The 12,561-nt window shown below is 50.2% G+C and overlaps 1 protein-coding gene across 1 annotated transcript; it reads right to left on the reverse strand.

Annotated features, from left to right (window-relative positions):
* Nucleotides 1-302: 302 nt before the first annotated feature.
* Nucleotides 303-1,454, reverse strand: LTHEOB_11045 (uncharacterized protein; the record flags this gene model as incomplete). The annotated part of the gene is made up of 1 exon (XM_035507758.1): nt 303-1,454. The coding sequence occupies one exon, from the start codon at nt 1,452-1,454 to the stop codon at nt 303-305; it is 1,152 nt and encodes a 383-aa protein (XP_035366798.1).
* Between the last annotated feature and the right edge of the window lie 11,107 nt (nt 1,455-12,561).

The following is a 12,561-nucleotide window of genomic DNA, read 5'->3' on the forward strand; positions in this document are numbered from 1 at the left end:
GACTACGATCATTTTCCTACGGCTAGTACATTACTAGTGACTTACTCAGTTTGCGCTCCCGAAAGAGCAAAAGAGGCTGGACTTCTGGGAATAGGCTTGTTAATTGGCAATCGAGGCAATCGGCTGAAATGGCTTGTTGACAGCAGAGTAGATGTTTGACGCGGATAAGTATTGATTCCACTTCCCCAAAACTCCACATTTCGCGTCACGGGGTTGCACCGAACTGTCTTTGCTACCAATCATCCGCATATGATGGAGAAGTGGCGAGATTGCATTTACTGTTCTATATACGCCACCGTTCACTACGTTCCTCGCCTTATAAGTGTATCACATTCCGACCGCGTCATCCCATCAGGTTGACCTTCAGCCGATAAGTCCTCTTCCGACTGGAGTAACGACTGCGACGCAGGCAGACCGTCCATACGTCCCGGGCACGCGTCTCCTTCCGTTAACCCCTGACCGTGCTGGTCCTCCGCCGGCCCCTCACCCCCATCCTCTGGCGGTTCATTCCAGCCAGCAAGACGAACATCCTCCCCAACATCGATGCCCCACCTCCACATCCTTCCCGACCCCATCCCCGTCCTGGATGAATTGTCGTCAGGCTCGATCCTCCACCACCCCAACCGCGCGACCTCTTCCCACACATCAGAGTCACTCACGCGCTCGACGCCCTCAGCGCGCAGCCGCCGCACCAACCTACTACCAGCCAACAGCGCGAAGCGGGCGGCGATAGAGTCCGGTTCCTTCGGCAGGACAACATCATCACTACCGCCGAAGCGCCAAAACGACAGCAGGACGCTAGCCAGCACGAGCGCCAGCAGCGCCTCGAGCACGGCGGTCGTGCGGCGGTCCTGCGCCACGCGCGCATGATCAGCCAGCAGGACACCTGCAACGTGCTGGACCGATGGCGCAGAGACGTTGGTCAGGGCGCGGGCGGCGGGGCGGAGCTGCGCTAGCATCTGCGTCGCGTAGGCCGTGTACACGTCTTCGCTGGTACGGGCGAGCTGCGCGGGGTCGAGGAGGGCGGACAGGTTGCCCGAGTGCGAGGAGAAGGCGGCGAGCAGCTGGAAGGTGTTGATGCTGCCGCCGGACGTGGGCCAGAGCGTGGTGCTGTTGAGTGTGCCGCCGATAGACTTGTCGAAGAAGCGGCCGCCCCAGCCGCCCCAGGGCGCGAGGCTGTCGAAGAACGAGGTGGTTTTGTAGGGCTTGATGTATGTGGTGGAGCTGTGGTCGACGCGGGATGGCGTCCAGAGGGTGTGGGACGATGGCGGGTTGTTGTCCTGCTGCGTGAATGATGCGTCGATTTCGACGAGGCTGATGTTGCTTCTGCAGAGGGCCATTCGGAGGGTTGGAGCTTTGGTGCTGCGTGACTCGATTGTGACCGTGATATGGGCACCGGAAGCATTGGTCGTTTGTGGCTGGACGGCTGTGAAATCGGCCAGGAGTATTCCCATTGTGGCCGGTGATGGGAAAAAACAGACCCCCGTATATGGCTGAGGAATGCATGTAGGATCACCACCGTCGAGGGTGAGATATGTAAGATTGTTGAGTACCGAGGGTTCATTCAAAAGGGTCATGTTTCGGCATTCAGCGGCTGTACACTGAAAGTCGAACATGGGCGTTTCGCATCTGTCGTTTTCCAGCTTCGTGACAGCAAATCCGTCTTCAGCAATGCTACTGCACCGAACGTCCACGGCTATCGCAGGTACACGGGCCCGTACCTCGTAGCCTGCCATTGACTCGTAACTAGACACATTGGCAAATCCAGTAAAATTACTGAGGACGATGTTGTCGACTATGCCAAAGCTTTGCCCAATGTTCGAGTTGGAGGTTACAATCCAGTCTGTGAGCTTGGAGGCATGATCCTGCGTTTGGAGCACTTGAATAGTACTATCGAAAAAGAAATCGTCTTCAAGATGGTCCAGGAGACTCGTGTCCATGTCCACGGTGACATTTGTTTGCGTAGTGAGTATCTGAACATTCGCGAATAGTCCTGCAGAAACGATCTTGATGAATGGAAAGGTCAGGACTGTCATGGACGAGACAATGATAGCGAGGCCTGATTTGATGCCAGTTGCACGGAATGGTACCCAAAACGTAGGTGATTCTTTCCATCCAAGAAGTAGAGGCCGTCGCCTCGGCGAATTCCGAAGACTGCTATATGAGTTTAATGATTTGATGGAACCATCGATTCCAGAGCAAATGTAGCTCAGTAATAACAGTAAAATGGTAGTAATGTAACCAAGGGTAGCCTGTGTTGCGGAGCTACTGCTACTCAGGCCGGAATACCGATCTGAAAATGACTGCAGAATGGCAAGCGCAGCAATGGCTATTGCTATAACCAAAATCGTGCACCACTTTGCCCACTTCCTAAACGCAAGCGGCTGCCACCCTGAATTTGTGCTTTTCTCGTGGTGATCTGTTATCGATTCTCTGGACATCGTGGCGTCGTAATGCATCTCAATCTGCGGCCGTGAATCGGACGTAAATCTGCATTGCTGTCCACACAGTGCATCTCGAATGCAGTTATCCGAAGTGGTGCTGTGCTGGGTGAAGAAGTCTTCTGTACGCGGGTCTGATGTCGCTAATGTGACTGCCGCGGCTGCCATAGACGCTGGACTTTCCTGAAGGTGAGAACGCGGCCGGATAAACGAGGAAAGTAGCATAGCAGTTACGCAAGCTAAAAGCAAAAGAGCTTGTAGTGCTCGTAATGCTATTGGTTGAATGAAAAGTCGTGACTCCTGAGTTGTACACGATCCTGAGATTGGCTGTGACTCGTTCTTCTTACCAAGCATATTGATAACTTGCGAAAGTATTTCGTTCCCCAGCTCTTCTACTTCGCTTCTGAAAATGTCAGTATTGTCGAAGTAAATGTCCACGGTCTCCTCTAGCCGGCCGTCTGTGAGAATCTCGAAGAAAGAATCAAAAGCAGTCTGGCCAGCCGCAAGCTGTCTGGAGACATTTACCACGGTCTCCATGTCTGCAGATATCGAAGTTGAACTCAACCCCTGTTGGAAAAGCAGAGAAGTTGGATTGTTGAGGTAAATCCAAATCGCTTCCGTGGACATCAGATGATTGATCGAGACAGGCTCAGAGAGTACCCTATAGTCGATAATGTCGCCGGATGATGCATTGGCCCGAACAGATGGGTTTTGGGCGGTAAAGACCGTGTTGCACATGAGACCTGTAGCCTTAAAGAGCGTTGGAAACCCATCCTCGTCCACTCGTGTCGGTTTCGCGATGGTAGCCAAGAAGAGTTTGTTGTCACTATCCTTGCTGCAAGTCGTGACATTGGTCCATCCCAGTGTATGCAGAGCTAAAGAGATTCCGACATCTCCTACGAGCTGCAGTGTTGGACTTTGGCAGCCACGCAAGGACAGATCCGTGGCATTGGCCTCGAAGTAGTATCGCATCAGCGTATCGTTCGGATATGGCGGATATCCAAGTTTATCGCAGTTCAGCCCGGCCCATATGGATGACACGGTTGCCTCGATGATTGACGAATCAGGGACTGGGTTGGAAGGATAGCTAAATGATTCGAAAGAATATCCATCCTTGGTCCAAGCGGTGGCCTTTCCTCCGTATAACCTTTTCACAGTCACTGCTGCGTATGGCTGGTTCCCGAGGTGTCCGAGTGGCATCGCGATTTCACCTTCGCGAGAGACGAAGGCATTCTCCAAACTGAAGGTTGAGGTCTTCACCAGCTCATGAGTTGTTGTAGTTATTGCAGCTGGGTTGGTGTATGTAAGAATGTTGGCGAGGGCGACTGATAATCCGGCAAAGAGGATCATGATAAGGACAAGGAACATGGCCCAGTGCTTTCGCTTGCACGTCTTGACAATGGATGCCACCTCGATCCCATTAATGTAGTTCAACGTGAGTGTGTCTGCCGGATCCGTCCACTTTTCACTGGTACTCATTACAGACCACGGCAGAACCATCTTGATATCCCCGGCTAAGGCTTTCCACATGAATCCCAATGCGATGGTTGCAGCTGTGGGAAGGTACCGAATAGGTAGGATTGCGTAAGCGTTGGGAGTTGGGATTCCTTGATTCTTGGAAACGAGGATATCCAAGATCTCAAGAATTGCCGCTAATAGTAAAGATAGAAATGCCAATGAAAGGGCCCAGGACTTTCGCAACATTGAGGGAATCCATTCTCGGTGATTAGATTCTGTGGTCTTCGCCATCTTGTAATCAATGGCCTTTCGTAAAGATGTTCAGAAGTTTGTGTTGCAGGGATTGCTTAATTTAATCGAATGAACAAATCTGGACAAAAGAGCATATATACCTCTTCAATGTCAACGGCTGCAGCCTGGACTGGCAAGTACGTCAGGAAGGGATTTCCGATTGCAGCTGAGTTGAATCGTTGAGTGTGGCTTGGCGACAAAATTGTGTTTGTGTTACACCATGGCGGAAGGCTGCCATGCGTGCTACCCTCCCATGCGAGGTTAGGTGGGAACCAAAAATAAGCTGCATTGCCCCCGCAGCCTTGTCCCGTTACACGCGACGGAGTTCGAAAAACGAAAACCAACGTATAAGCAAGAGTTGTATGTATCATATAGGGAGCAAAATGATTTAGTAGACATCAAGTTACTGCCCGATCTTCTATAGTAAATATATTGTATATACCCATATGTTGTCGCCTAAAATATGAAGGGGACGGTCTACGGTCGTGTATCACTCCAAGCCAAGAATATCTTTATACTCTTGGCATGTAACCAGCACGAAGCGTGTTTGATAGGGTCCCCCACACTTGGGACAAAATAGGTATGACCAGGCACCGCATGAGTTGTTTTAAGAATACGTGCGCAAGGGTACCATTACGTCCCGTTCAGGCTACCCTAAGCCCCTTGCCTTCACAGGAAAATTTGGCCGCCGAGTCGGCCTGTTGAAAGTTGTTTGAAGAACACAGTGTATTCCATGAACATGGTGGAGTTGTATTCCTGTCTTAGAGCGCACGGGGCTACCGTAATAAACTTTGTGAATGAACTTATGGTCGATTGGCTGTATTTCAGCTCTTAGATACCCGGGCCCAAGCAATGCGCCAACTCTACAGGCCGATAATTCAACAAGACTGCTACACACACAAAGTTACTTACCCAAATGATAACAGCAGCGAGTTCGACAATCTCTTTGCGTAATACACAGTACCAATAGTGAATAATAGTGCATCGTAATGGGAAGTATATTTACTTTACTGTTCAATGCGATTCATGAAGATTTGCGGTTAGCGTTGTTTCTGCTTTCGGGACGTTTACCATCCGGGGATGACCTGCCACTGCCCTGTTGGGTTAGCGCACTGGACGTGGGGCAGGAAGATGCGCCCGCACCTATCGATCGATCATCATCTTGACCACGCCACTCATTTGATTCTTGCCGTAGACACGCAACACCAGCTACAGATCTTGGTGTGCAAGAGGTGTCGGCCAATAGTAGCCGGAAACGCGGCTGGTCTCTGTCCACCGACTCCTCGAAGGTGACGTGTCCACGTTGTCGGCGTGGCAGTGTCACAGTCGCTGGGACAGCACACCCACCCCTCCATGGCATTCAAGACGCCGCCGATATGACACCGATGCCGAAGTCAATTTCGCTGCGGGCGACTAGGTTTTTGTTTATTTTATTTTTTGCGACATCGCCTGCGACCGGATAAAATGGAAACATGATTCTCGACACCGGTTTTTATTCCCTCGTGGAGCCTCATCCGGATTCTGACACTGGCATTGGTCTCACCTTCAACATGTTCCAGTCCCGACAATGTTCTGACTGACGCCTTTTTTGTGTGCAGTTCGAAAGTTGCAGGCGAGGACCCTGAAACCCGGGGTTTCTGACGTGTACCTAAGCGATAATTTGTGGCTTGCGGTATCGTGTCGCTTCTGCGCAACTGCGCACATGGAGGTCGCAACAATTACGAAAACTCCTTTAATTACTATCAGCCATGCAGTCCCACATGTTGTTGAGGGAGTGGATTTCTTCGCTTCTTCATCACCGTGGTCCCCTCATTTCCCCTGAAAACCCCCCCAAGCACATTTATACTTGAAGATTTCTGATAGCGATGTCGGTTACTCAGATGAGTTCGGACTTGAGCTGGAAGGCGTCGCTTTCAAGCAAACATCGGAAAGAGTCGTTACCATCATCGAAGCAAAAAGACAGTAAGCGGTCATCTCATCGAAAATCCAAGACAAAATCCAGGAAGACGGAAGACAATGACCCTTCTCATGCCAAGAAGTCACCCTTCACCTGCAATTGTGAAAACAGAGAATGGGACTTCGATGAGACCGGCCATCCGTTTTGCCGGACATGCAATCAGAAGCCGGCGGCTCTGAAGACGATTGATCCGAATGCACCGGATCCCCGCATGTCCGCCATGGCGGAAGGCAAAAAGGGTGTTTCAAGTACACTTGAGAAGTCTCTGAGAGACTGTCCCCCTCGGTCGCCATCTCCAGACACGGCGCGGAGCAACTCCAAGCTCCAAAACCTGAACACAATTCAGGCCTTGTTGGGAGGCCTTGCCCTTGAACAGCAGTATGCCAGTTTCAGTAGCAGTGATGCGTCTGCTAAATCGACTCTTCGAACGAAGCGTAGGTTGACCGATATACCAAAAGCTCGTCCCAACCATGTTCTAATAGTGATTTTGAAGACCGGAACGAGATCTCGGAGTCTGTAGTCAGCCAAGGGTGGAGCGGATCTATCCAGGATCCCTACCACTACAGACCCCCGGTAAAGAGCGAGCCAACGTCCCGATCCGGGATCTATCCGATGCATGAAGGCCCAATCCGCATGATTGGGGCATCCGAAGAAGTAGCGAACACCCAACCTTCGCCAAAGCCGATCATGAGACTCCACAGCAATCCAGGTTCCGCCCAGATACGTACACCATCACGCCGTGTATCTTTCGAAGAGAGCTCCACATCCGAGGCTATCATGACGCCTACTACTGGTAGCTCCGCAACCCTCTCAGGAGATGAGAGTGACTGCGAGTCTTCATCCGACGATTTTGATGCCTATGATTCCGATCTGAACTATCATCATCGACATGGAGCAGACGTTTTTGTGAGTCGAGACGTGGCACAGTGTGCTACAAGAAAGTTAGCACTGAACTCCTCCAATCCATACAAAGCAATTCTTGAAGACAAGTACTCCAGACAGCCTTTTGCTGTAGCGGAGTTTAATCTCCGTAATGCATCCCATGGTCATGAACACGGTATCCAGAAGCATGGTAATGGCGAAGGCAATGAACGCAGCGGCTCAACTGTCCCTCACCACAGCAGGTCCTCAGAGAATAGATCGATCAGTATGCAAAAGCGCAGGGTCTCAATTCGCGGCCCCCCTCGTGATGACGATGATGAGGAGGAGCGCAGAGGCCAGCGTCGAGGACCCAAAGCACCAAGAGATTCAAGCCCACCTCCTGAACGGAGACTTGCGTGCCCGTTTTTCCAAAGAGATCCCGAGAGAACTCCGAAGGCAGGGTCTTGTGTTCAACACGGGTTCAAAAGTATATCTACTTTGAAGTACGTAGTGCTAAAGACACATACCCCGCGAGCATTCAATAGATTCTATTCCACAGATTTGACGCTGACTACCCTTCGACCAGGGAACACCTTTACCGAACTCACGAGAATCCAATTCTCTGCCCCAGATGCTACCAACCTGTCATAGAAACAGATTTCGGGAACCATGTGAGAGCCTGCCGTGAAGTTCTGCCGGAGGAGCAGCACCCGATCCTTGATGGATTTGACAGGGTTCAAAGAGCCAAGATCAGCGACAAGATGCGGGGTAAGACTCCGGAGGAGAAGTGGAGAACAATCTACCAGATCCTTTTCCCGGATGATCCCGATGACAAAATCCCTTCACCTTGTAAGTGTCCCACCTCCAAACTAATGTCGCTAATACTTTTGGGGACTAATGCATTTACAGACTGGACAGACCAAGCCATTCTCCGCAAGCAGGAAGCTCAAAAATCACTTAAATCCTACGAAACATACATTCGGCAGGAGCTATCCTTACGCCTACACCGCAGAATGCAAGAGGATGTAGCAATCAGTTCCAATACGGAATTCTTGAATGGGATCGTTGGCATGGCTACAGATGTCTTGAATGAAACCATGGCGGCATACTGGCGAGGAGAGGCTGCATCTTTACACACTCAGGCGACCGATATCCGCCCTCACGCAAGAGCTACCAGAGTTACCCCTGGTCCATCCCAGCCATCGAATCCAGCCAGCCGGGCAGCCCACTCCAGCGACCCCGCGCCACAGAATTCTGCTAACGCCTGCTGGAATCCTTTCTTGCCCGAACCGAGTCCTCAAGTATTTCCCAGTACAATACATCATCGCGTCTCAAGCAGCTCACTGGGTTTCCCTGAACCAGGTCGTGCTGCTTCAACATCGGTCTCACGTCAGCGTCGGCAACATACGCATCTTTCCCGCCGACAATCTTCGATCGTTCCCTCGACGAACAGCCAGCCTTGTGACATCCCGCCCCGCTCTGGATTCTCTGCAAACAATGACACCAGCTCTTTCCAACCGCTGGATTGGCAAAGCCAGGATAGCGAACTGGCTGCACTCTCGGAAGAGTTCCCGTGGTGTTACTCAACAGACGGTGGGTCAGAGATGTACTAATTTCTGAGCACTGTCACATATGGGGAGTACTGTGGTTGTATGCGTTTGCTGGTCCATAGTTCATCTTACGTACGAATGGGAAGAAGAATTCTAGTAATATACATCATTACTTCAAATGGAAAAAGGAGTTCGGATCTTTCAACTGTGTTTTCAAGTTCTGTTGCTTAAAGTTTTGGTCGTCAAAAATGCTCATTTACTATGTATATTAAAAGATTAATCGGTCAGTTCATTGAATCCCATTTATTTCTTATGCCATCCGCTCCCAACTGCATTATCTTTCGCCTTGCCAACATACTCTTCGCTCCAGCTCGACCAGCCCTCCGACTTCATGTCCGTGCGATTGGCATCGGGGAAGTTAGGCGCGTTGGTGCAGTTGCTGGAAGAGGGTGGGCTGGAGGGAGATGTTGTCGCTGTTGAGATAGACGTCTTCGCGGGTAGCCGATGCATCACCTTCGTTGAACTTCAACCTGGGGTCGGTTAGCGGTGCATGGGTAGTGACGGGGGAAAGAAGGGTAGGCTTACTGTGGCTGGAAATACAGGAGCGAATGCCGAAAATGTCATTAAGTGCGCCGTTCACGAGGCCGACGCTGTCGTTTGGGCCACCGATCCTAATTTTCTGTAAGAAGATGCCGCCGCCGATGTCACCACCGACAGCGAGCAGCGCAGCCAGATCGAGCCCCATACTGAACAAAGCCTGGGTGCCTTCTATGAGCTCGCCAATGGGTGGTGAGAGTGTTTCTGCTGGGGCATTGACCGCGCTGGTCGGTGTCTCCAGAAGCTTGGGAAAGACAACAATGGGCACTCATTGGATCAGCTGAATAGAAAAACACATACAACAGTCATTGGAGCAATATCTGAGAATATTACGGAAAAATATTATGCTTGCGAGACGATGTGTAGCCGTGGCCAATGGCCTCACTAAATTTAACTTATAGGGTTATATGAAAAAGGAACTGATGCCCCATTTGTAATAGTTGGGTTAAGTAGAATATCCCATGGGAGACTATACATCATGCCAGCCATGTATACCCTTACGTTCGTTGCTCCACTTTTGGTACCGCCAGAGATATTGTTGCGAGAATTTCTTCCGGTCTGCTTGACGGATCAGCCCAGTCATGATAATGTATTTGCGTGATACTGCGCTTACTTTGGCTACTCGTGAATTTGAGAGATATCTCCTTACAATATATTCTGTTCTCGTTTTCATACTTGCCAAGTGCTTCAGGGTAAAGGGGAATTGCGGCAAAGCCTGGCTTTCCTTCACTATCCCGCGAAGGATGTATGATGGTCACAGAAAACTTCTCGTCGCGAGACTTGTCTCGTGGAACAAAGCTCACGAAGGGATCACTTGTCTCGCCCTCGTTTTGCGGCTCATTTTCTTTATCCCAAATGTCTTTGTCTTTGTCGATCTTGAAGTTTTGGTGAACTAGACGATGTAGCTTTTCAGTATCGAATTCGATGATGAACTTCCATAAGGTGTGCTTACACTTTATGATCGCAATGGATCTACCCTCAACCCCAGCGCCGTATATAACAATCCTACGGTCTGGAACTCCGTTCTCTAGTATTGTGCCTGAACTTAAGCTTCCACTCTATCCGCCGTTAATTAGCAATGTAGACAGGCTTTCCAGAAAGCTGAATTCAATTTACCTCCGATGACCTGGCTTGAGTTTCCTTCCATATCTGGATGGAAGCCGCATTATTCTTCCACTTCAGCGGATCAGGCTCACTGCTCTTTGTTTGAAAGTGGCTTTTGAATAGCGGCAAGGAGCTGGCCTTAGCCATCCCTTTTCTGGCCGCTCTCGTGAGCGTCTTGCCCGTGGTGAAGTGCGGGATAATGTTGACGTCTTCTAGATCGAAACTGGTGAAATATTCAGCATTCTTTCACGATCGAGAAGCATGTGTAGGACATGGGGGACTGACACTTCGTAGAGCTCATGCCGAGTTACCAGGGCCTGAAAAGACTGTGCATCTATTTATTACAATTCTGAGTGCCGAGTAGACTAGTGGAAGTCGTAGAGGTACTTACTACTCCTTGATTTGAACGCATACTCCATAGTCATGTCAGCTGCGTTGGTAAGCGAGATCCACGTAGCTCTGCCGGACATGTCAAACGGCTTGAAACAGTACAGTGGGATGAGGTAGTGATTCTTCCCGGCTTGAGCAAGAAATTTGTTTTAGTATTGCTGCATGGTAATGGTTACCGGCAGTGCTTCAGTGGATCGACTCACCGAAGTACAGCCTGTCAGAAGTACCATAACGGAGACGGTTTTCAAAGTGCAGGCCCTGAGGAACTCGTTTGATCTTCACTGTAATGGCTTTCCATTCACCCTCCCAAAGCAACCACATGCTTCAGTAAATACTTCGGGTTAGTAAGCGTGTGATGAAGACAACGCTTCACGGAGGACACTTACCCATCCTTGCTGATTTTGCGAAGCTCATGCTCATCTGCAGAGCTTGATTGGGTTGAGGCGGCGTCTGGTGGAATGTCCGCCGCCATGTACGCGTCTCTGAAATCCTTAAGGTCCCTGTAAACCTCGCGAGCGGAAGGCCTGTCTGCAGAGTTTGGTTCAAGCATCCTTCTAATGAGTTCCAAAAGCCTATTCAAGAAGGTCTCGGTCCTTTCTTTGATGGCTTCTTCCACTTCAAGGTTTCTGGGAAGTGATTCCATGAAATCGTCCACTTCCGGTTTAAGGAAGAATTCTCCCGTGTCCGGATCCCTTGCGTGGAAACTGACGTCCTTTCCTACGTGCGCTTCACGACTTTCGGTGACCCTGACCTTGTCTAACTCCTCAACCCCTTCGCGGCCACGGACCCAGAACGTTGCCACCTCCAGGAGAATGCACCCGAGTGACCAGATGTCAAAGCGACGGTTCGGCTTTTCAGAATCCCTGCGTGGTGCTGCATATACGGCCGTGCCCGGCATGAAGCGAATATCGGAAGATCTTCCACTCTCAACAGCCTTGAACACCGACTGCCCAAAGTCCGTGATAAAGCACTTCCCGTCGTGATTGACCAATATATTTGCTGGTTTAAGGTCAAAATGGCAACCGATGAGTGATTTGTCCACATGGCTCGATCCTACGTTGAGGTCTTCCAGCTTCTCGGCTTCTTCTCCAACATTGTGGACCTTTGACAACGCCTCGGCGATGCCAATCATTTGGTTCCAAAATGAGGCACTGTGAGACCGACTATCACAGTGGACCTGACCATTATACTTCGGGTCTCGCAAGAACTCTTTGAGGTTGGTCTCTGCTCGGGGAAAGATGATGTTGAAAGTCTCGCCCAACGAATATGTCTTGATCATGCGGACGATGTGTGGATGGTCTAGTTTACGGACCATTTGGAGTGCTACCTTCTCGTGTGCGGCTTGAGTGACGAAAAGATCGCTCTCTTTGACGGAAATCTCTTTCCTTGCAAACTCGCTGACGTTGAGGTCCTGCACAACCTGTAAGTGGCCGCTACCTTATATTTTGAGCAAAAGAGCCATAGGCAAGAGGTAGATAATACTTTGAAGTCCTGATACCCCTCAGCAATTGTAAATGCTACGACCTTCGCATTCCCTGAATCGCTCGATATGTCTTCCTTTTCGATGAAGGGCAAAATCCTCTCTTTTCCCCATTTAACATAAGAGGAGTTACTCAGTGTTGGTACACAGAAGCGAGGAAGCTCTCTCAAAAATTCCCTGGCTGTGCCGATGGCAATCTCTTCATCGTCCTCCTTGTAGCCGGGCCATACCTCGTTCAGAAACTCTTCGGGTCTCTTGCCGATCCAGCCTTCAAGCTGACTGTCCTTTCGTTCTTTCCATGGAAAATATTGGATGAGTTGCGTGTGACGGATTAAGACCAGCAATGCAAGACTTGAAACATAGTCCTGCGGGATTTCGGATTTGTACTTGTCTTCAGACTTCGCAAAATCGTCAAGCTGGGCCCTCGAATCC

This window comes from Lasiodiplodia theobromae, assembly GCF_012971845.1.
Source record: "Lasiodiplodia theobromae strain AM2As chromosome Unknown scaffold_44, whole genome shotgun sequence".
NCBI lineage: Eukaryota > Fungi > Ascomycota > Dothideomycetes > Botryosphaeriales > Botryosphaeriaceae > Lasiodiplodia > Lasiodiplodia theobromae.